We start from the raw sequence: 22,067 nt of genomic DNA, 5'->3' as shown, positions 1-22,067 counted from the left end.
GTCACCGCGCCGCGCGCCGCTCCCCCTGTCAGAGGCAGCCATTGTTCAGCGAGTCGCGCTGGCTTCGGCGCGGCTGGGTCGGTCCTGCCCCCTGCCCCCTCTCCAAGACCCGGCCGCTCCTGAAGCTGGGAGAGGGGGCCAGGCCTTGGCTGTGAGCGCCCTGCGGACCTCGGGTGCAGGCCACCATGAGCAAACGGAAGGCGCCGCAGGAGACTCTCAACGGAGGCATCACCGACATGCTCACGGGTGAGCGCCGGCCCGGGCGCCGCTGGCTTTCTCCTCTCCTCCCACCCGCTGCCTTCCCTCCCTGCTCTCGGGTCCCCCAGCCCAGCGCCTCTGGCTGGTTGTCAGCCCTGCCGGGGACTCTTCCGTGGCCGCTTGGGCTGCCCTTGGCCTGGCTGGTGTACAAGCCGGGGCCACTGTCCCGTAAGAGGCTGTTAGTCCCTTTCCAGGAAACTCGGTCCTCATTTGTTTACTCGTGGTTCTTGTTCACCGGAGCATCTCGTTGCCTTTTCAGAACTCGCAAACTTTGAGAAGAACGTGAACCAGGCTATCCACAAGTACAATGCCTACAGGTGGGTCGGTGCGGCATTCTCGGGTACCGTGCGTTCCAGGTGTGTGGCAGTTAACAGGACGAGGGTCCAGTGGATATTTGGACCATCTGCAGGGGGAGGAAAAAAAGCGAGAACTCAGGGTATTGACTCTGGTGACACCTTACCGCGATTTTTTCTGGGAGAGTTTGGGCAGAGCTCTGTAGGATCAGTTGATTAGTTGCCTATTCTGATTGAGAATAGGCTGATCCTTATTTTTCCCGTCATCAAACTTGAATTACTGAAAATGCAGTTTGGTTTTAAATTACAGTGAAAGACAGCGGGTGAGATCTGTGCTATGAAATAGATTTATTTCAAGGAAATCGTTCCAGCTGGTTGATCTGTGGCTGATCATTCACCGTTTGGGATCCTGTCTTTGTCGATTTCACCAGGGGCCTGATCCTAGCCATTAAGGCCACATCCCTTTACTTCTAACTTCCTTCTGCCCTCTAGCTAGCACCTTACCTCTTTTCTCCATTACAGTGAACCTTGAATAGCCTGTATTCCTTGCCTGGAATTCCTCATCCCCAGTCATTCCTTATCTCAGTGTAATTTCCATCCTTCCATTCCTCTGAAAATGCTCATCTTACTAGACACTCATCTCATCTCACCTTATTAGGCGCTTAGTGGCATTTGGAGACTCCAAGTCTGTATCTCGCTGGGCTTTTCTTCAGATTTTCAAGCTTCTCTTACATTTATCTCTACTCTTTCAAAACTCAACTCCCTTCCTCCCTTCCCACTCACCATAATTACAGACTGGTTACACTCCTCCCTTTCCTTACCTCCTGTGGATTCCTATATAAAGTAAAGCCACTGTTGTCCACACATTTGATGATCTCGAAATCAGAGAGATATTCAACCCTATATTCCATTTGAGTCTCAGCAGGCTTCAGGGAGGTGGTGTTTACTCTTAAAGGGGCCCATCAGGAAATAAGGGAGAGGAAGAACAGTCTAGAGAGGGGAAACAGAATATGCCAAGGTGTTGAGACATGAAGGGGTATACGGTTTTCTAGAAAGTCAGTATTTCAGTTTGCTTAAGGGATATAGTCTGAGTGGGAAACAAGTCTGGAGAAGCAGGTGATGCCCTACATCCCCCAACCCTGCGTGCTCCTCTGCCACCTCCGACCCCCATATACAGTCCTCTTCATGTGGCCGAAGTATTCTTTTGAAAATAGTTAGCTGATCTTGTCATTCTTCCATATTAAATAAATATTTCCTCTTTACCTTTTTTTCCCCCATTTTTTCTCTTTTTTTGGGGGGGGGGATTAGGTTTATTTATTTTTAGAGGAGGTACTGGGAATTGAACCTAAAACCTTGTGCGTGCTAAGCATGCGCTCTCTACCACTTGAGCTATAACCCACCCCTCCTTTCCTCTTTACCTTGATAAAACCCCGCAGCATCGGGGCATAAGCAAGGCCTTCCAAGATCTAATTCTTCCCTTTCAGGCTTTGTGCCATAGTGCCAGTCATGTGGCGCTGCTTGCCTTTGCTGAAACATGTCCTCCACAAACTGCCTTGAACCTACCTTTCCAGATGCGTCATCAGTAATATGCTGATAGAGAAGTTGAAATCCACATCTCAAGCTTGTATGTGCTAGAACAGAATGAAAAACTAATTCTCCAAAGACTATCCAATATTCATGCTTTAGACTTAGAAGTACTGTTGCTTTGTACCAGCATCAACGCTAAAGGGCATTTAGCATTGAAATGACAGAGAGGGTACCATCGGTGAGCTCCCCGGGTGTCCCCAGTCTGTCACCAGATTACTGAGCTGGGTGTGTGTGGAGATGGACAAGGGTCACAGGTCACTACCTTATGTGGAACTGAGATGAGACAGATGAAAAGGACCGGCAGAAGGACATGGGGATACAGTTTTAAACCATGAATTTAAAAATGACCATAGATAAGCCAGTTTGGTATCTAGTTGTTTGAATACTACTAGGTTACACATTTTTTATGAAAGAGAGTTACGAACTATTTCTAAAAATTAGCTATTAAAAACAAACAAACAAAAAATTCAGTGATGTTTTCCAGTTAATCCCAAAAAGGAAAGGTTACTGATTTCCTGACTCTCCTTAGTTTTACATATACAGTTAAAATTGTATTATTCTCAAATGTGAAGATTTTCATGATTCTTAAGAGTCAGAGATGCAGGAGTCCTGTCAGCTCATTGACTTTTTAAAGTTTTACACGGATGTGGACAATTAGTTATCTTAGTGAGTTTAAGCTGCATATTTGCTCTTATGCGTATTATCCCAGTTTAAGAAAAATTGAAACCTCACTCGATTTCTAATTGGTTTTCCTCTTTTTTCCTTTAACTTGTAGAAAAGCAGCATCTGTGATAGCAAAGTACCCACAGAAGATAAAGAGTGGAGCGGAAGCTAAGAAGCTGGTAAGTTTAAGCTGGTAAGTTTAGCAGCAGGTTGACTGAAGGGCTCATGCATATGCAAATTTGGTGGGTTCCCCCAAAAAACGGAATTTGCCTCTGAAGCTACCTTGACCCACACAAGCAGATTTCACTGCTTTCTTGGAATAGTAATGCTGTTTCAATCACACTTTTTCAAGCTCAGAGTGTTTGTATTGGGAAAGGGGGTGGATTTAAACATTTAAAAACTATATGTGGTTATTTTCCTTTCTCTGTTTCGCCATATATATATATATATATATATACCCATTCTCACCTTGCATTTCAGCTTGAATGTTCGTCCTCAAGAAGAGTATGGTGGGAAGGGGGTGGACATAGCCCAGTGGTAGAGTGTGTGCTTAGCGTGCACGAGGTCCCGGGTTCAATCCCCAGACCCTCCGTTAAATAAATAAATAAATAAACCTAATTACCCCCCCAAAAAATAAAAAAAATAAAAAAAGAATATGATCAGAGTGGTACTAGCGTGTCTGCTCCGTAGCTGTGTTTCCAGGATCCCCAGGTATAGGAACTTCAGTGAGTTAGTGAGAGTCTGTGTTCCCAAAGAGATCTTACCTAGCACTAGGCGCATGACTAAGCCCTTCTGTATATGGTGGTACTTAGCCCCGCTCTCTGTAATTTCCATGAAGCCCTGTCTGCTGGTAGTCTCACAGCTTCTAAAGGTTTAGCTGCATCTCTTGGTCATTAATTTGTATTAATATCACCAAGAATATCCTCGGAAAGTCTACCTATTGATAGATGGTTCTCTGTCATCTAAATCTCACTGCAAGTTTCCAAGTTCCTCAAGGTTAAGGACCACGTCGTATTCATCTTTCGTGAAAGGTGTCCAGCTGACATGGCTTTTGATTAGTCTAGGTCCTGACAGTTACCACCTTCTTTTCTTTCCCCATCTGTGTTTCTAAAGTCCTCTAGAATTTAGGTATCAATATTTGATTGTCCTTAATTTTCCCATGTGAGCCTTTAGAGGGTGAACTATAAGTGTCCTTATATTTTCACCTTGCAGTCATAACATTCCCATAAATCGTGTACATCTTATGACTGAGTGACAAGTTATCCTCATTAATTATGTGCCACAGCTTTACCTTGAATGTATTACTCAGTACAAATTCACTCTGGTGTATGGGTTTTAAATCCTTGTGGCATAAACGGTTCTCCACATCAGTGTATTCTCCTGCAGTGGGCTAGCCAAGCAAGTGGTAAATACATTAGATTCTCATTCTGAGCTTCTGTCTTGGTGAGCTGACTCAGTGGTAACCTCAGGAGCCACTTCTGCATCTCTTCTGTTCCCCTTTTATCACCATTGAATTTCCGTCTTCATGTTAATTGCAGATAGCCTGCTCATTTATTAGAGGCAAACTATTGACATGTCGTGATGCATTTCATCCCAGATCTGAGCCTGTGGTGTATCCCTGACAAAGACACAGAAGCACCCAAAATTGCTTTTGCATGTGGCTGGCCTCGTAAAAGGTCATCATTATTCCTTGTCACCATTATTTTTAAAAATCACAGACCTCCTCTCTGGCGCATATGAGTGTTTCTCAAAAACCTGGTAATCTGCAGTTTCCAAAATGAGTGTTTTGCCTTTTATCCTTTAACGTTAGGTTTGGAAGCTGCCTCAGATCAGTAAGTATCTTGTGATAGAGGAAATGAGAAACCCCAGTACTTTCCCCTTTCTGTCCTACTTCCTAAATTTGGTTTGTTCCTACTTGTAATTGCTATTTTCAGATACGCATTCAGCAGTCTTGGGACAGGTATTAATCTTTAAATAAATCAAGAATACAGAAGGGTGAATTTAAGGCTAAGAGACAGTAGGAAGTAACTGGCCCACGTTATGCATGTTGCACGCTTATTACTAAAAACGACCTATAAACATGAAGAAATGTTCCACTAATATTCAGAGTTGCAAATTCAAACAAGGTGCTATATATAGTGAGTGCCTACCACATTATCAAATATAATGCACAGTGTGGACAGAAATGTGGGAAAAAAGACTCATTTATTGCTGAGCAAAGTGTTGGTTATTTACAGCTTTTCTGAAGGAAGGATAAGGTTGCAGAATGTTGGCAAAATGTGTATATCTTTTGTCCCAGCAGTTCTACTTTGAGGAATTTATCCTGAGGAAACCAGCAGAGATTTTTTTTTTAATTTTTATTTTTTGGTGAGGGGAGGTAATTAGGTTTATTTAATTTTGGAGGAGGTACTGGGGATTGAACCCAGGACCTTGTGTGTGTATGCTAAGCATGCGCCCTACCACTTGAGCTATACCATCCCCCCAGTAGAGATACATTTATACAAGGATTCATTAGCTCATAACTTTTGAGCACCTCTATGCCAGGTATTCATCCAGGAGCCAGGGATAAAGCAGCAAAAAGATAGGATCTCTGCTGTCTTAGAGCGTGTATTCTAGAGGAATGCTGGTAAACATGAGCCACATTTGGCTTGTGGGCTCTTGAAAGGTGGCCAGTGTGACGAAGAAATTGAATTTTTTATTTTGATTAATGTAAGTGTAAATTACCACCTGTGGCTGGTCTCTACCATGTTGGCCTGTGCAGTTTTAGAGCAGTGATTCTCCATGTGTGGTACCCAGACCAGCAGCATCCGCATCGCCTGGGAACTTGTTAGAAATGCAGCCTCTTGGGTCGGATACTCTAGGGTGTGACTTGGCATTCTGCGTTTTCACGTGTCCCCCAGGTGATGCTGGTGTATGCAACAGCTTGAGAACGTCTGTTCTAGAGGAAGTTCATGACAGCATTGTTATACTATCAAAAATTGGAAACCATCTAAATATTCTCCTGTATTTTTAAAGTATTTTTAAAGTAAATTATGTTACATTCGTACAATGATACACTACGCAGTCATTAAAGATGTTTTAAGTTGTATTTCTTTATTGATGTGGAAGTTTGTTCATGATGCATTTTTAAGTTAAAGCACTTAACAAAGCAGTATGATTCTAAAGAAAGTAGGAGTGTGTGTGTGTGTGTGTATAAGCAAAAAAGTCGGTGTATAACATGTTAAGTGTTAAGTTATTTTCATTTTCAGGGTGATGGAATTAGCAAGTGATTTTAGTATTTTTCTTTATGCAACTCTGTATTTTCTAATTTTTCTGCAAGAAAAATTAATTTTAAAAAAGAGTCATTTAGAATTGTCTCACTAGGGCTTCTCTTGTCGATCACTGAAGCATTTTGCCTTTGGGAGGACATCTTTTTACTGGTGCTCAATTTTCTGTGTCCTTTGTTTCAAAGCTGGTCATGTGATGATCACTTGTTTTGCATTTCTCATTTCTTACTTTACCTTTTAGTGATTTGGTCAGCATTATATTTGTGTAACTTTTGTATTTTTGATTTTCTACGTAGCCTGGAGTAGGAACAAAAATTGCTGAAAAGATTGATGAGTTTTTAGCTACTGGAAAATTGCGTAAACTGGAAAAGGTAACATTTCATTTATTTGCTTGCTTGCTTGATGACAGTATCTGCCTTTGTGGCAGCGGTCATGTACCACCGCTGCAGGGCGAGTGATGGCCTCACCCTCTGAGATGCAGGAGGAGAAGGGAGTAGTGTTTATGGCTTTGTAAGTGTCCTATATTTTAAACTTTGAATATTGTTCCTATACGTGTTCACTGATTTTTACGTGGCATTTAAGAGACTGTCAGCATCTGTAATAGAAATACCTCCCCATTTTCAGTACCATTCAGAAGGGAGGTGATAAACTTGGACTCAGTGATGGTTATCTTTTAGAATGTATATGCTTAAACTCTCCCAAGCATTTTTACTGTTTTATTTCACCACGATGATAGTAATTCTGTCATTTCTGGTCTCTTTTAAAAGTGTTGGATAAATTAGAGACGGGACATCTCCATCCATCTTACTCACCTGTACCCACTGGGGTTATGTATGAAACGCTTCTGCACGGGTTATCCAGGGGACTGTAAACGGCTCTTCAAGTCCCTTAGCTGACTGGTGTATTGCCAATAAGAGTATTTGAGCCCTTGAAGCATTCCTAAATCATCGTTAGACTTTTTTTTTTTTTCTTAAAGATTCGGCAGGATGATACGAGTTCATCCATCAATTTCCTGACTCGAGTTAGTGGCATTGGGTAAGAATTACTGTTTTAAGCAGACACAGTAGAGGGTTGGTTTAATTTTTGTATGTCAGCCAAACTGAAGTACCTGCTGTTTCCTTTGAAAACCTGCACCCCCCACCTCCATGTCTTTGCCTGGGAAGCGCGCTCTTCCATAATTAACGTGTTGGAGGCTGGTCCTTCACAAGCCGCCTGTACTCTAAAAGACTCGTTCAAGGCCCGTATTACCGGCTTCATGATTCAGTTTGAGTCCTCAGCCCAAAATCATCTCTCCTTCCTGTAAACCCATTAGCACTTGCTCCGTGGACAGCTTATCACTCCCTCCAGAATCTACCTCTTTTGCCTCAGTGTGCGTGATATTTATCTTAAACATTCAAGCTTGTGTAAGAATTTGGACCAAACACTCAGGTATTTCTTAATGAAAGCATCTTTATCTTAAATTTGGGCTAGCAGAAGTGCCCTTGGCACTGGGCAGAGTGAAGATGAACACCGAAATACCAGAGCTGCAGTGAATGCTTTACCTAACTCTTGTCTTGATGGAATGAGGCGGTCTTTTAGATACATGATGACGGTTCCTGAATGGCAACATTTTGATAAAAGCTATTTTACAATATATTAAATTCCTAAACCTCGTATACAAAAGGAGCCTGACTCCCTGGGGACCCAAGACAATGATAAAATATTAGCATTCGTCTTAGACATCATCTGCTAACATTATTCTCTTTAACGTGAGACCGCTGCGGCAGAGCCAGGAATAGGACCCAGGTCTCCTGACTTGCGACTCAGACCTATTATTTCTGTGCCCAGTTGGCTTCCTGATATGAGTATCAGTTTCTGTACAAAGGCTCTTTGTCATTCAAATCTCACCTAAATACCTGAGAGGCCCTCCCTCACCACCCAGTCTAAGGTAGACCCAGCCACTGTCATACGACCCTATTTTAATTCATCTACCCGGTAGTTTTCTTTGCATCTGTTTACTGTCTCTCTCTACCCATGGGAATGTAAGTAGGTAAGAGCAGGGCCCTTATCTGTCTTGTGCTGTATTTTCAGCACCTGGAAGAGTATCTGACACGTAGTAGGCCCTCATCAGATCTCATCTGAATGGGTGAACAGTTTCAAGTGCCTGTGTGTATGTTTTATGAATAAACTGCACGGGCATCGTGGCACCAGGCTGCTCGGACATCTTTTTCGTGTCTAAGTTCATGATTGTCTTCCTAGATTAAGGCTTCAGGAAACCTCTTTGGATGAAACTGAATGTTACCGAAGTAACCACGCAACAGTTTAGCAGGTCTTTTGTAGCCCAATAGTAACTCTTTATGTTTGACAAGCAAAGACATAACTAGTTATTTGTTACAAGGATCGTGAGTTTCACTCGGTACTGAAATAATCTTCTTTCTTTGTAGCCCATCTGCTGCAAGGAAGTTTGTAGATGAAGGAATTAAAACATTAGAAGGTAAGTATGTACAATAGGTCACGAACTTCAGGTTAGATATGGTCCTGAAGGATCATTAATGCGCTAACAATCTGGAACTTGAAAAACCCTTTTTCAATTAGTAGGTACGAGTGACAAGATTTTCTTTTTAACAGTAAAAAATAGACATAAAGTGTAAGTTTATATTCCCATTTTAAGCATGTTTTGGTTTATAAGTCAGAAGAAAATCAAGAAGTGGCTTCTTGGTTTAAAGGCAGTGATTTCATTTCCAGATTTTTAGACTATTTAAATTGCTTTTGTTTCTTTAATAAAATTTTAGACCATAAAGTCCTACACATTCAGCCTAAAAGCCAAGTTATGTATATTGGCAAAAGTTCTGTCGGAGGCTTGCAATGCTTATGGAAGGAATTTTTGCTTTCAAAGAAGTGATATAGAAGTCAAGTAATTATAAAACATTTCCCTTAAATCTGATATAGCCATCTTTTAAATATGGTGTCTCTCTTCATGTTTTCAAGGATGTATACCATATGGAGTCATTACAGCACATCTGTGGCTTCTGTGGGATTAATATTTGTAGGTTCAACTATTTGTAAGCAACCCAAATGATTAGGTGGACAGATTGTAGAGAATGACTTGGGTTTGAATCCAGTCTCCACCACTGTGTTGGCAAGGATGACTGTAATGCTTCAGTTTCTTAGCTACAAAATCTTATAATTTCTCCCACATTTGATTTAAAGCAATAATGTATGTAAAAGACTTAGCAGAGTGCTTGGTACCTAATAAGTACTTAAGGATAGTAACTGACTTAAGAGGCTTGATTAATTAGTAATATTACTAAGTTAAGAATTTGTGTGAATCACATAGCTGGAGATGCCTTTCTGCTTGTGGCATGTGTAGTTTATCTGAGTGAAATATTGGTTAAAGAGGTCAAGAATTTGTTTCTCAGAGGTATTCAGTTGCATCCCTTGGGAGTATCAAGGATTTACTGTAATGGTTTTTACATTATTTCACAATTTACAGATACGTAATACAACTATTGATATTTCTCCTATATTAATAAACTCAATATTTCTGTCATTTACTTTAATGTTTTCTGTGTGCACACAACTATGAGAAATATTATGTGCTCCATGTAGCATAAAGAGTTTATTTTTCTCCACTTTACACCTCCAGAGAAAATTCATGTTTGTGAATATAAAGGTGACAAGAGGAACTCCTTTTGAAGCATACTTACCTTGCTGTTCCTTTAACAAGGCCCCCTCCTGTATTCATGGCCACGGAAGGAATGCCCAGATGGAACTAAGTCACTTATAATTTAAGATATGACATCTTTTAAATTAAAAAATGATGATAATACCTCTCCTTTCAACAGGAGTTTTAGCATAGGATCTGCTGAAATTGGTACTCAATAAATACTAATTGAATGAAGGAGTAAATGAAAAAATGAACAATATGAATGAACTTCTGCTACTATTTACCATAAACTAAGCAATATAGGTTCTTAGGAGGCTCCTTTTTGCTCTAGTCAGTGAAATTTGGTACCATCCTGGTAAGTTTTATTTACTAGCCTCTGTAACTGTAATTGAAATTTTGATTCAGTAAATAAAAAATGATCATGAAATCAACTGTTAGGTTTACTAAATTGATTTGAAGAATCACTTTTATCTAGTTCTTAATATCTGAACATTTTTTTCATTGTATTTTCAAAACCATTACAGTGTGTTTTCCAGGTAGTTCTTTGAAAAAAGGATCACTGAATTTAAAAGTTTTTTCTAAAATATGTGTCTCAACTTTATCTTCTATACAGATCTCAGAAAAAATGAAGATAAACTGAACCATCATCAACGAATTGGGCTAAAGTAAGATAGCAAATTTTCTTTTGACACTTGAGATATAAAAGTAAAAATTTTTAATAGCCATTCTTCATACACCATAATAAGTCTTCAAACTTAGCTAAACACAACCATTTTACTATTCAGAAATGCTAACATTTGTTGGAGACTTCTGTAGGGAATGTGCCTGAATTCACACGTTTTGTTGTTGCTTTCTTGTTTGTTTGCTTGTTTTGAGTATATCCCTCATTCCCTTGACTTTGGCTGGGAGCTTCCTCTTCAAATACATAGAACTGAGGGCTTCAGTCAGTCAGCAGGTGTTATTTCACACTTACATTGCAGACAGCACCGCACTAGGTCTGAAGTGAGGATATAAACAGGTTTGATATGGCTCTTAAGAAGTTTAGAGTCTGCGTAAGAAGACTAGACATGAACATGAAACGCTAAATTTTTTTAATAAAAGGAAGAGACAAAACCCCAGACTCCCAAATAATGGAATAGGAATAACTAGTAGACATGTGGTCTGTCAGCATCATAAATCACTTTCTAATTGATTATTTGCGATGCATAGGGCATAAGCTCTGTACACATGGACCTCCTCGTCTTCTACAGCCTTGTTACTCATTCAGTCCTGATTACCTTCTGAACTTCCCTGTTGATGGTTTCCTCAATGTGATAACACGCAGGCTGCCCCACCTAAACTGAGCAGGAAGTGATCAGGATGGTGTGGTTCTCACTCTCTTTGCATTAAGTCTTCTGAAGAACGTGGTTGTTGTAAGAATTGGTTTTGAACAGTCACTTTATCATTCTTCAATGTTGTTTAATACTGAGATAATATTTTTCAAACAGCCTCATTGAAATACAATTCATATACCGTATCATTCACCTGTTGGAAGTGTACAATTCAGTGGTTTTTAGTAAATTCACAGAGTTGTACAACCAGCACTGTAGTCAGTTTTGGAACATTTGTGTTATCCCCAGAAGAGCCCAGATCCGTTACTGGTCACTCTCCATTTCTCCCCAGCTGCCCTTTCCTTCCCCAGCCCCTGGCAACCACTAATCTACTTTCTGTCTCTATAGATTTGCCTTTTCTGAATTTTTAATGTAAATGAAATCATATAATACATGGGCTTTTATGACTGGCTTCTTTTACTTGCCTAATGTTGTCTTCATTTATCTATATTGTAGGATAATATTTTAAAAAACAATTTCTCAGGACTTAAGAGCAATGAACTGTAACCCCTTGATTTGCCAGTAGGGGGCAGTCTAACTTGGGACGTACTAACAAATATATTTACTCTTGGTATATGAATGTGAAGTTTACTTAAAGTAAATCTAGATGGAACGTCTGGAATATCACAAAGCATGACATTTCAGGATTTTGATCCAAGTTAAGGAATAAACCTCTCCCCACCCCCCAGTTTTACTCTTGTCTTCTTAATAAATTTTAGTCTTGATTTTTGAAGGATCTGCTTACATAAGAACATTTGATATGGTAGTCAGTTTAATTTTTAAGATTTAAATTTCACAAAAACCTTTTGTCTACGTATTCTGTCTTTATAGATATTTTGAGGACTTTGAGAAAAGAATTCCTCGTGAAGAGATGTTACAAATGCAAGTAAGAGCATGCTGAATTGTATTCTTTGATTAGAATTAACAATGTCACTTGGTGAAAAGCCATTTTTAGAATACTAACTTAATTTTTCTTCTATTAGGATATTGTACTAAATGAAGTTAAAAAAGTGGATTCTGAATACATTGCTACAGTCTGTGGCAGTTTCAGAAGAGGTAACTTACTTCCTAATCCTAGGTTATCCATGCCTTGATGTTAAAATTGCCTAGTATATATGAAAAACCCGGATTAAAGAGATGTAATTTGTGTTACTTCATAGATTTACTGTAAGATCCAATAGTATTAGCTAAGTTCATTTGTTTATAAATGGCAATATGTATTAAAAATTAGATCCTGACTTTATTATAGGATGATTTTTTTAATGACTAGTTTTAATAAAATGTATAAAATAATTGTATATATTAAATACTAATAGTGGTTGTCTGGCTAGATGCTAGTGAAGCTGTGGGTAGTTTTTGTTTGTTTGTTTTATTTTATTTTATTTGTTTTCTCTAATGACTCTTAAGTTTAATGGCCTAGAAACACCAGTTCAAAACTGATTCTCGCAACAACCAGGTTCTTCAGTTGGTTTCACTATGTGACTGTGGGCAAAGTGAGAACCACACAATCCTGGTCTCTTATTGGCTCCGAATTTTGGAAGCATAACTAAAATTATATTAAGTTAAAAAGTTGAAATGGAAAAACTTTATTTAAAACTTCAGAATAGATGTCTGACTAAACCTCTGGCCGCCTCTGGAGTTCTGCTTAGAAAGTGGTTGTGGGCTGTCAGAAATTCTCTGGTAGCTGCTGTAAGAACCTAGAGTTCTTATCCATGATACTCGTACAGTAATTGTTACCACTGTTCATTAAATGAATTCATTCCTAAGAATTGAACTGAATTTTTTGATTAACCTTCATAGGGTTAGAATGTATTGCTTTATTTGAGGTTTTTGGATATTTAGTGCTCCTAGATGTATTTTAAGGCTATACTTAAATGTTGTTTTTACTCATTATTGAGTAGTTATTTAGATGCATTTTTAATAATATTTAACCGGTTGTACGCATTGTATATCTAATGTCAATTACCATTATCCCAGATTTCTGCTGTTTACATTTATATACCTGAATAGTTGGGCAGAAAGTTGAAGTCTTTTAATTAATTCTGACAATGAAGCACAGTGTGAAATAGAAAGTTAGGCTCTAAGAAGTAAGGCTCTTCCGTGTGTGTCATCACCGTGGTCCTACGTTTGCCTAATTGGTAAATCCACACGGAGAATTCCATGCACGTCTTCTGCTGTCACAGGTGCAGAGTCCAGTGGCGACATGGATGTTCTGCTGACTCACCCAAGCTTTACCTCTGAATCAGCCAAACAGGTACTTCAGAATTTATCATCAGATGTCATCAGTCTTCCACAGCAGTGAATTAATCATTTTAAAATGATAGTTGGATATTTTCAGAATGCATTTTTGTTTTACTCTTTCTGGAAGTCAGTTGGAATGTTTTGTACTGATTGAATTCTGGGAAAGGCAAACTAAGTTGTTGGAAGGGATACACATAATTTTTCCACACAACTGGCAGGACAGTCTAACATTTGAAAAAGGTGAGATGTATAGATATTTTATAGATATACCCAGTGTAATTCAGGGTTTCATTAAAGAAGTCTTTTTCTACTAAAAAAATTGAATTAAGAAATTTCATGTCTTTTAGAAGACCCAATGAAGGCAAAATGTTTTTGATTTTGTAATACATACCTTTGAAAGATGAAGCAGCTAACTTTTTCTTTAATGAAATAGATAAACACAAATGATGTTCATTTGAGGGTATCGTGATATTGCTGAAAAGTAGTGGTTTCATTTGAGAAGGTAAATTTTCTGTTAGAAAAAGAAATACTCAGAACAGAGGAAAATAGGCATTCCTCCAGACAGCATGAGAAAACTCATGTTAAAAATACTTTCTTGCTATAACCAAGTAATCGCTTTTTTTCTTATTCCCTAATTAATGATTCTACAGCCAAAGCTGCTACATCGTGTTGTGGAGCAGTTACAAAAGGTCCATTTTATTACAGACACACTGTCAAAAGGGGAAACAAAGTTCATGGTAAGTACTCGCCTGAGTTAACACCTCTGAAAAACACCACTGGAGCCCGTTCAGTGTGTGACCTCAGGGCTGCTCGGTATTTCAGTCAGTGAACAGGACATCCTGACCTTAGGGCAGGAGACGCAGCAGGATGCCCACCTGAGAATGTTTTCAGAAAGTTTTGTTTTAAATTCCCTACTTGTAAGCAATCTGTGGCATTGGAATAAATAATTAGGCATAATCTACTATTTTTTAAATATCCATCAGAAATTTGACACATAGTAAGTTTTTCCCTGAAATAGCAGATATTCTTTGACTCAGAATCTTTTAATAGTGAGATTAGAATTGTCTGAAGAGGAGGGGAGGGTAGAGCTCAGTGGTAGAGCACGTGCTTAGCATGCATCAGGTCCAGGGTTCAATCCCCAATCCCTCCATTAACATAAATAAATAAATAAACCTTAAAAAAAATTGTCTGGAGAGTATTAATCTATCATGACACCAAAGAAAGAAGGAATCAGGGAATGTAGTGGAAGGGAGAGGGAAGACACATTGTGTGAGATGATTAAGAGGAGAGTTGGGGTGGGGGGACTTGCAGAGATTTTCACAGTGAAACCCATCTTGACGAACTGTCAAAATCCTGCAGTCTTCCTAACGAAGTAAGATTTGAGGATTCAAGACAAATGGCAAACGGAATAAAAACAGATGAATACGCAGACAGAGAAAACAATCTTATGGTTCTGCAGGGGAAAGGGAGTGGGAAGGGATAAATGTGGGAGTTCGTGATTTGTAAATATTAACTGATATATATAAAAAATAGATAAAAAACAAATTTCTTCTATATAGCACAGGGAACCATACTCAGTATCTTGTAACAACATTTAATGGAAAGAATATGAAAACGAATACATGTGTGTGTGTGTATGTGTGTGACTGGGACATTGTGCTGCGCACCAGAAATTGACACGTTGTAACTGACTATACTTCAATTAAAAAAAAAACACAGATGAACAGATGGCCCCGTGTAAACACTGACAGGACAGCCAATAGAAATCTAGGACTAAGGTGCTGAAGGCTTACCTGTACCTGCCGCTCACTTAAATACACCTTGTGGACCCTGTTTTCTCCATACTCCCCCTTCCCTGAGTTATGTGACTGAAAGGAAAGGGGCTGTGCTTTCGGAGAGTGGACACACCAAAATTAGCAGGAGTCTCAATGCCTAGATTTGACGGTTTTAGCCGAAAGTAGAAAAGGATGGGTGAGATGGATAATTAAATTACCAGGGCGCTCAGAGGATAGAAAGGTGGTTGTGGTCGCGGTTGCGAGGTCCTTGCTATGGGAGGGGGAGTGAGAGTTTCATGGGGACAGAGTTTCAGTTTGGGAAGATGAACAAGTTCTGGAGACGGATGGGGGTGATGGTTACACAATAATGTGAATGTACTTAATGCCCCAGAAACCACACACTTAAAAATACTTAAAATGATAAATTTTATGTATATTTAATCATACATACAAAAAAACCCAGGTCGTTATATTAGCATGGTGATTTTAATGGGCTATAGAAGTGTATTGCCTGAGTTGGTCACACTTTATCAACATCTTCAAAAGAACCGTGGGAAAGGTAAAAAATAAAAATGCTAGACAGTCTTTGGGAATTAAATCTATGATCTCCCAAATCTGTCTGGTTTTGAGTTCTTCCTCTATGTCCAAAAGTATGTACACATATGAGATGTTATTTTAAAATGGAGTTTGTAAATGCTTCATGGACGTCCCTTTAAATTTACATTGACTTTGATTCACTCAAAATGAATGTGCATTAATCTTACATTTAAAGAACATTCATTCAATCTTGTAATAACCTTTAATGGAAAAGAATATGACAATGAACATATGTATGTATATGCAAGACTGGGATGTTGTGCTGTACACCAGAAGTTGACACATTGTAATTGACTGTACTTCAATTAAAAAAAATTAAAATAACATTCAATCAGATAGAATTCTAAAAATACTACGTGCTAGACAAGTTGGTTTTTTTTTTTTTTTAACATTAGTAGGAAAGTGTCCTGGTATTAGCATATTCTGAGAAGCCCCCTGGCCTAAGCCTCTTCTCCAGTGGCCATCTCTGTGACGGGCACTGGACTCTCTCCTGGGGAAGCGAGCGACCAGGAACATGTGTACCCCCCTTCCCTTGCAGGTTATACCCAGCCCACCAGCTGGTAATTTTCCCTGCTCTTCTTGCTACTGGGTTTCCACAGCCTCGGTGGGTCTTTCCTCTGGAGCCCTGTGAGCGCAGCAGAATACTGTAGAGATTACCAAAAAGTGCTTCTACCTTTTTAATTGCCTTCCTGGTCGCTGGCTCTGGGCAGCAACTCCCAGCAATGCTGCAGAGTCAGCCGGCTCAGACCTGACGTTATGAGAAGCTAAGGCCTTTATGTTGTGACAGAGGAATCCATCCGAGTGGGTGGTTTGTGTACCAAGTTGGGATCCCCTACGTGTGTGGTTCACGTACTTGCTGAAGCTTCAAAAATGCCTGCTGTCTTGACGTGTAATTAGTATTTGTTAGGATGAGAGGCACTCCAGGTCAACTTTCAAATCATTTGACTGTGGAGGCAGTAAGAAGTGATCTGCACGTGTTGCAAAGACAGGATGGGTGTGGATATACTGCATTGTAGGTGAGTAGGTTCGGGTACAAAGGACACGACAGCTTTCACCTCCATTACCAGTTTGTTGTGTGATGTTAGGCAAGTTGCTTGACTCCTGTAAGGCCTTAGTTTTCTGATCTATAAAATGATGTCCTCGCCCTATGTCTGAGAACCCTTTTGCAGATCAAATTAAGTAATATACGTGGAAACTTTGAAGAGTTTGTACAAATATCTTTTGAAGGTCCTGAATCTTCAAAGAGTTGTGCCATGTTATACTAATATAATATATAATAATAATAATACAAAAATAATATATTTCTGTTTGGAAATGGATTTGTTAGAGGAAGGTAGTAATCTGGAACGGATTAAATTGGGGGAACAGAAAAAGGGAAAGAAAGAGAGGATGGTGCTGGGAAAGAACAGAATTGGGAGGATGAGTGTCTGTAGGATGAGACAGTGTATTCAACCAGCCCAGGGGAGGGAGGGTATAGCTCAGTGGTAGAGTGTGTGCTTAGCATGCACGAGGTTCTGGGTTCAATCCCCAGTACCTCCATTAAAAATAAAGAAATAAACCTAATTACTCCCCCCAAATAAATGAATACAAATAAAATAATAAATAAATGTTAAAAAAAAAAAACCCAGTCCAGCAGATACTTAGCATCTACTAAATTCTAGGCATCATTCTAGGAACGTGGGACAGATCAGTGAGTTTAAGTAGGATTCTTATTTGAGGGGTGTGGGAAGGGACTACAAGGTAACAATGAACATTCAGTATATTCAGCAGGCAAATTGCATGTTAGGTTAGGATAATAAGTACTATATCTTAAAGAGAGAGCGGGGAATTGGGGGTGAAGTGCAGGAGGCAGCATTAAATAGGAGGGCCTTATTGAGAAGCTGAGACTTGGGGGAAGGCTTGCGGTGAGGGAGTTAGCCAAGCAGGTATCTCAGAAAAGCCAGGAAGACGGAAGTCAGAGCTGTGACCCTGAGTACACGAACACTAGCAGAGATAACCAATGAAGTTAAGATTCCTGGGTTTCTGAAAGGAAATTGGCTGCAAAATGAATCCAGTGGGATAAACCATTTTCACTCCATATCCACTTGGTTTCAGTCAGAATCTGTCATTGCTAAAACCACCAACTAAATAGTTTTAAAGATGCAGTCATCTGTGTGTTTTTTTCAGTTCTCTTCAAAACATGAATTCCTTTAAACTCATAGTCCTTAAACCTCAGGAAACCCAGGGTTACTCCAGATCTTCCTGTAACATCATGGTCTTTTTGTTTTGCTTTGTTTTCTTTTTCTTTTTCTTTTTTTGGTGATGGGTAATTTGATTTATTTATTGTTAATGGAGGTACTGAAGATTGAACCCAGGACCTGTGCATGCTAAGCAGGCACTTTACCACTGAGCTATACCCTACCCCCAGTGTAGTGTTTAGTTAATTCAGCTATTCTTCCTGTGAGTGTAATAAAATTACATTTGGAAGAAAAAAAAAATCTCCTCTGCCTATTTGCTTTATATATGATGAGTACCACTCCAATTCTGTGCAAGTTTGGCCTCGGAGGAAGCTCTTCTGTAGCATATCTACAGGAAGGATTTACAGGACAATAGAAGACACCTTGGCCACGCTGGGGAAATGAAAGGGTTTTATTTCAGACACTGGGCATGAAGCTACCTAATTGAAATGGCAAACAAAACTAATCCACTTAATGTAATAAAGAATTTATAGTAATACAGAGAAATTCTTTAACATCGGCACTTCAGAAAAGAACGCAGGAAATAAAATTAGCCTTGAGGAAAGGAACAAAGCCATGAGATGAAATCCTATTACTGATGTGACAGACACTGAGATTACTGCTTTTGGTGTTCCAGCGTCCTTATCCACAAGGTAGTGCCTCACAGTAATTCCATTTGAAGGTTGAGTTGGAACTTGTTAGTGCCTGAGAAGGGAGGTTTCAGAATTTGAAGATGAACAGCTTTCATTAATCTGTCAGCCATAGCAGTAGCTAAAGAAAATACCCACTTTATTTTTTATTTATTTACTTTTTTATATTGAAGTATAATCAGTTACAATGTGTCAGTTTCTGGCGTACAGCACAATGTCCCAGTCATACACATATTTGCTTTCATATTCAGAAAACACCCGCTTTAGACTTAGATTTTAATTTTTGTGTGCTGCTGCATGCAAAGTATGGCTTTTAGTGACACGTGTACCAGAAGCCTGTCCCCTGTGTGTTTTACACATTCATGGTTTGCGGCCCAGTCCAGAAACTTTCTCAATTTTTCTAGAAAAGAAAAACATAATGAAACAGACCTTGATCATTTTTGTTCGAAAAGTGCAGAGATATCATGAAAAGTCACCTGTAGAGAGGGAAGAAAATGATCCCTAACTTTCTTTTTTTTAATCCCTAATTTTTTTAATCTTTTAAGTTTTTCTTAATTTTCATCTCTGTCTTTTCTAATTTCTGGGCAATTCCCACAGTTTCAAATTTTTCTATCATATTTTTAATTTTGATTTAAATCATTTCCTTGTGTGTTCTTTTTCTGCAGCATTCTGCCCTTATTGCATAAATAAAATATCTTGTTATCTGAGAACATTACTGATATTTTTGGTGTCTCTTTTCTTCTCCCTCAATAATCATTGCTTCTTCCAAGTTGCTTTTTTCTGTTTGTTTTGGTTTCTGTCTTTCATGCTTTCCTTGATTAGCTTGTTGTTTAGAATCACACAAAAGCCAGATCCTCATAACCAGAATCTTTGGCTACTGTTTCCTGCAGTTCTTTAATTATCACGAAGTACGGTAGGAAGGGGATGGTAATATTTAGTGCATAGAAAAGCTACTAAGAGTGCTCAGAATTCTAAAACGGCCTCCATTTAAAGCACCAATAATCTCACATTTAACAATGTTTGATTCAAATTAAGCCTTAAGTTAAAAAAAAACTTTCAGCATTATTTTAAATATCCATTTTAGGGTGTTTGCCAGCTTCCCGGTAAAAATGATGAAAAGGTGTATCCACACCGGAGAATTGACATCAGGTATGACTCAAAACTGACCTATTACCTTTTTCCCTTTTTCCCTCTCCCCGTCCCATCCCATGTATCTTGGAATTTGCATCAATGTCTGGGCCCCCTTTCATTCTGAAGTTCCATATGTTCCTGCAGTAGACGATGTCTAGCCCGACATGACTGCAGAATCTCCTTTACTTTCTCTGGGTTTGCATCTCACCACGATGCCTTCCGCAGCTCAGAGTAGACCCTGCCTGGGGAGAGTCGGTTGTCATAGTGATACGCCTCTGCCTCCCTCCCCACCTCAGCTGACTACAAGGTTGAGGTCATTTGCAGGGTCTACCTGATGGCAGTCTCCCCTTCAGGACCACATAGACTTATTTTAGATGTTCTGTGCCTCATCAATTTTAAAAGTCCTATTTTTGCTAAATTTGAAATGTTTAGTAAAAGAAAAGTCAGTTGTTTATTAATTTTTTTTTAGATTGATACCCAAGGATCAATATTATTGCGGTGTCCTCTATTTCACTGGGAGTGATATTTTCAATAAGAACATGAGAGCTCATGCCCTCGAAAAAGGCTTCACAATCAACGAGTACACAATCCGTCCCCTGGGCGTCACTGGTGAGTGTTTGTGTCTTAGAGATAATCACAGGCATCTGGATATTTTGGTTTAGCAAATTGGTTTTTCTAAAAAGCCTTTAAGTAACTGTACCGGGTAATTGTAGTTTCTTTAGTATTGTTAGTCCCTCAGGCAACAAAAGAGGCTTTAATCCATAGGTGCTTCCAAGCCCTCAACTGAAGGCCCATGATGACAAGATTTATTTATTTCTAGCTCTGCTAAAAATGGATTAAATCCTTTCTACCTTTGATGGTCAGTAAAAAAAAATCTTATTGATCTCAAGTGTTTCTGTCTTTTTAAATGTACTTCCAAGACTTCTGAAGAGCCCGGGTTTTATTGCATTTAGTGCCAGGCCAAACGTGGTAGCTTCGGCCCCAAGCTTTTCAAGTTTCCAGAGTAAGGATTGCTTAATCTCTGTTTTATAGATCTTGTTGACATTTCACAATATACTGTGTGGTTTACTGTTCTCTGCTAGGAAAAGGAAGATTTTTGTCTTTTTGTCATCAAAGTGTAAAACAGGGCTTTCGTCCCTGGTAGACGAGGGCGGGACTTCTCCCAAGTCAGTGTGTATGCAAACCACATGAGGACCCCATGGATGCAGATTCTAATTCAGTGGGCTTGGCGTGGGCTTCTGCATTGCTGGTAGGCTGGTGGTGCCTCACTGCTAGCCCAGGGACCACATTTGAGTTACAGAGAAACTCACTCCAGTATTTTCTCTGACACCTGGTAACTACGGTGGGGGTCCAGTGGAGAGGAAGGCCATGAACTGGGGGCACTTCAGATGGTCAGAGTCAGCATACTCGGGTTCGTTTCATAGCCCCGGTCACCACGTGTGACACGGTGCGGACCAGGCTCGTGGGGGAGGATGGGGGTGGTCCATGTCTTGTTTTAGTGGCTTGGTGACTCATGTTTTTCTTCTGATGGTGAGTCTTATATGGCTCTCAGACGTGCACCCTCTGTAACCAGAGCCCAGACCTGTTCAGGAGGAAGGTGCTTTTCTGTCCCCTTGCAGGAGTTGCTGGGGAGCCCCTGCCGGTGGACAGTGAGAAGGACATCTTTGACTACATCCAGTGGAAATACCGGGAACCCAAGGACCGAAGTGAATGAGGCCGTCCTCCCAGGCACAGCCCCACAGGGGTCTTAATTTATTTCTTATCCTTCGCTATGTAAGGGTCTGTGGTGTTTTTAAATAATGGTTTCTTCTTCCTGCTGTAGCTTGCACTAATAGTCAATAAAACCTCTTGTATTATTATCAGATGATCTTGTTATTTTATTAGCAAATATGTTTAAATTCATGTACTGTTTGTGATCACAGTTTGCTAAGGGTCAGTAAGAGAGAATTAAGAGACGAGATGGTAGCAGATCTTAAATGGGAAGTTTTATTTTCTCATTTTTCTGCCCTTAGGCTATAAACCACATCACCTCACTACATTTCCTCCTGTATCACTGAGTGTAAATTACTCAATTAAGGTGGATCCAGAGGCTGGTCTCTGGGAGAGGGTTCAATATCTTTTAGAAACTAGAGAACTTCATAAATTTACCTTTTTTTCTTTGCTTGGCCCCATATTCAATTTTGTAATATGTATGACCTAAATAGAAGAACAGATGTGTGGTTTATCTCTCAAATGAGATCTGTAGCAGTGGATTATAATCCATCCATAAGAGCTTCCCTAATTAAAACCGCCTCCAGCATGCACCCATACGTACAAAATATGGCCTCTTAAACTTCGAACAAACCAAAATTTCACTTCTTTGCCCTGGTTTTCC

At 39.6% G+C, this 22,067-nt stretch overlaps 1 protein-coding gene across 1 annotated transcript; it reads left to right on the top strand.

The window, feature by feature from the left end:
- The first annotated feature begins 6 nt into the window (after positions 1-6).
- Positions 7-21,557, top strand: POLB (DNA polymerase beta). The gene is made up of 14 exons (XM_006215148.4): positions 7-246; positions 518-575; positions 2,914-2,980; positions 6,364-6,438; positions 7,044-7,102; positions 8,491-8,540; positions 10,327-10,378; positions 11,915-11,969; positions 12,067-12,139; positions 13,267-13,337; positions 13,975-14,061; positions 19,647-19,711; positions 20,163-20,302; positions 21,313-21,557. The coding sequence occupies exons 1-14, from the start codon at positions 186-188 to the stop codon at positions 21,405-21,407; spliced, it is 1,008 nt and encodes a 335-aa protein (XP_006215210.1). The 5' UTR covers positions 7-185; the 3' UTR covers positions 21,408-21,557.
- Positions 21,558-22,067: the final 510 nt, after the last annotated feature.

This window comes from Vicugna pacos, chromosome 26 (assembly GCF_048564905.1).
Source record: "Vicugna pacos chromosome 26, VicPac4, whole genome shotgun sequence".
Taxonomy (NCBI): Eukaryota; Metazoa; Chordata; class Mammalia; order Artiodactyla; family Camelidae; genus Vicugna; species Vicugna pacos.
This window is presented reverse-complemented; position numbering and strand designations above follow the sequence as displayed.

Excerpts from the sequence above, each read along its gene's own strand:
- POLB (XM_006215148.4), top strand. The coding sequence starts at position 186 with ATGAGCAAACGGAAGGCGCCGCAGGAGACTCTCAACGGAGGCATCACC. Across the intron at positions 7,103-8,490 it reads ACTCGAGTTAGTGGCATTGG|CCCATCTGCTGCAAGGAAGT; the intron begins GTAAGAATTACT and ends CTTTCTTTGTAG. Across the intron at positions 14,062-19,646 it reads AAGGGGAAACAAAGTTCATG|GGTGTTTGCCAGCTTCCCGG; the intron begins GTAAGTACTCGC and ends TATCCATTTTAG.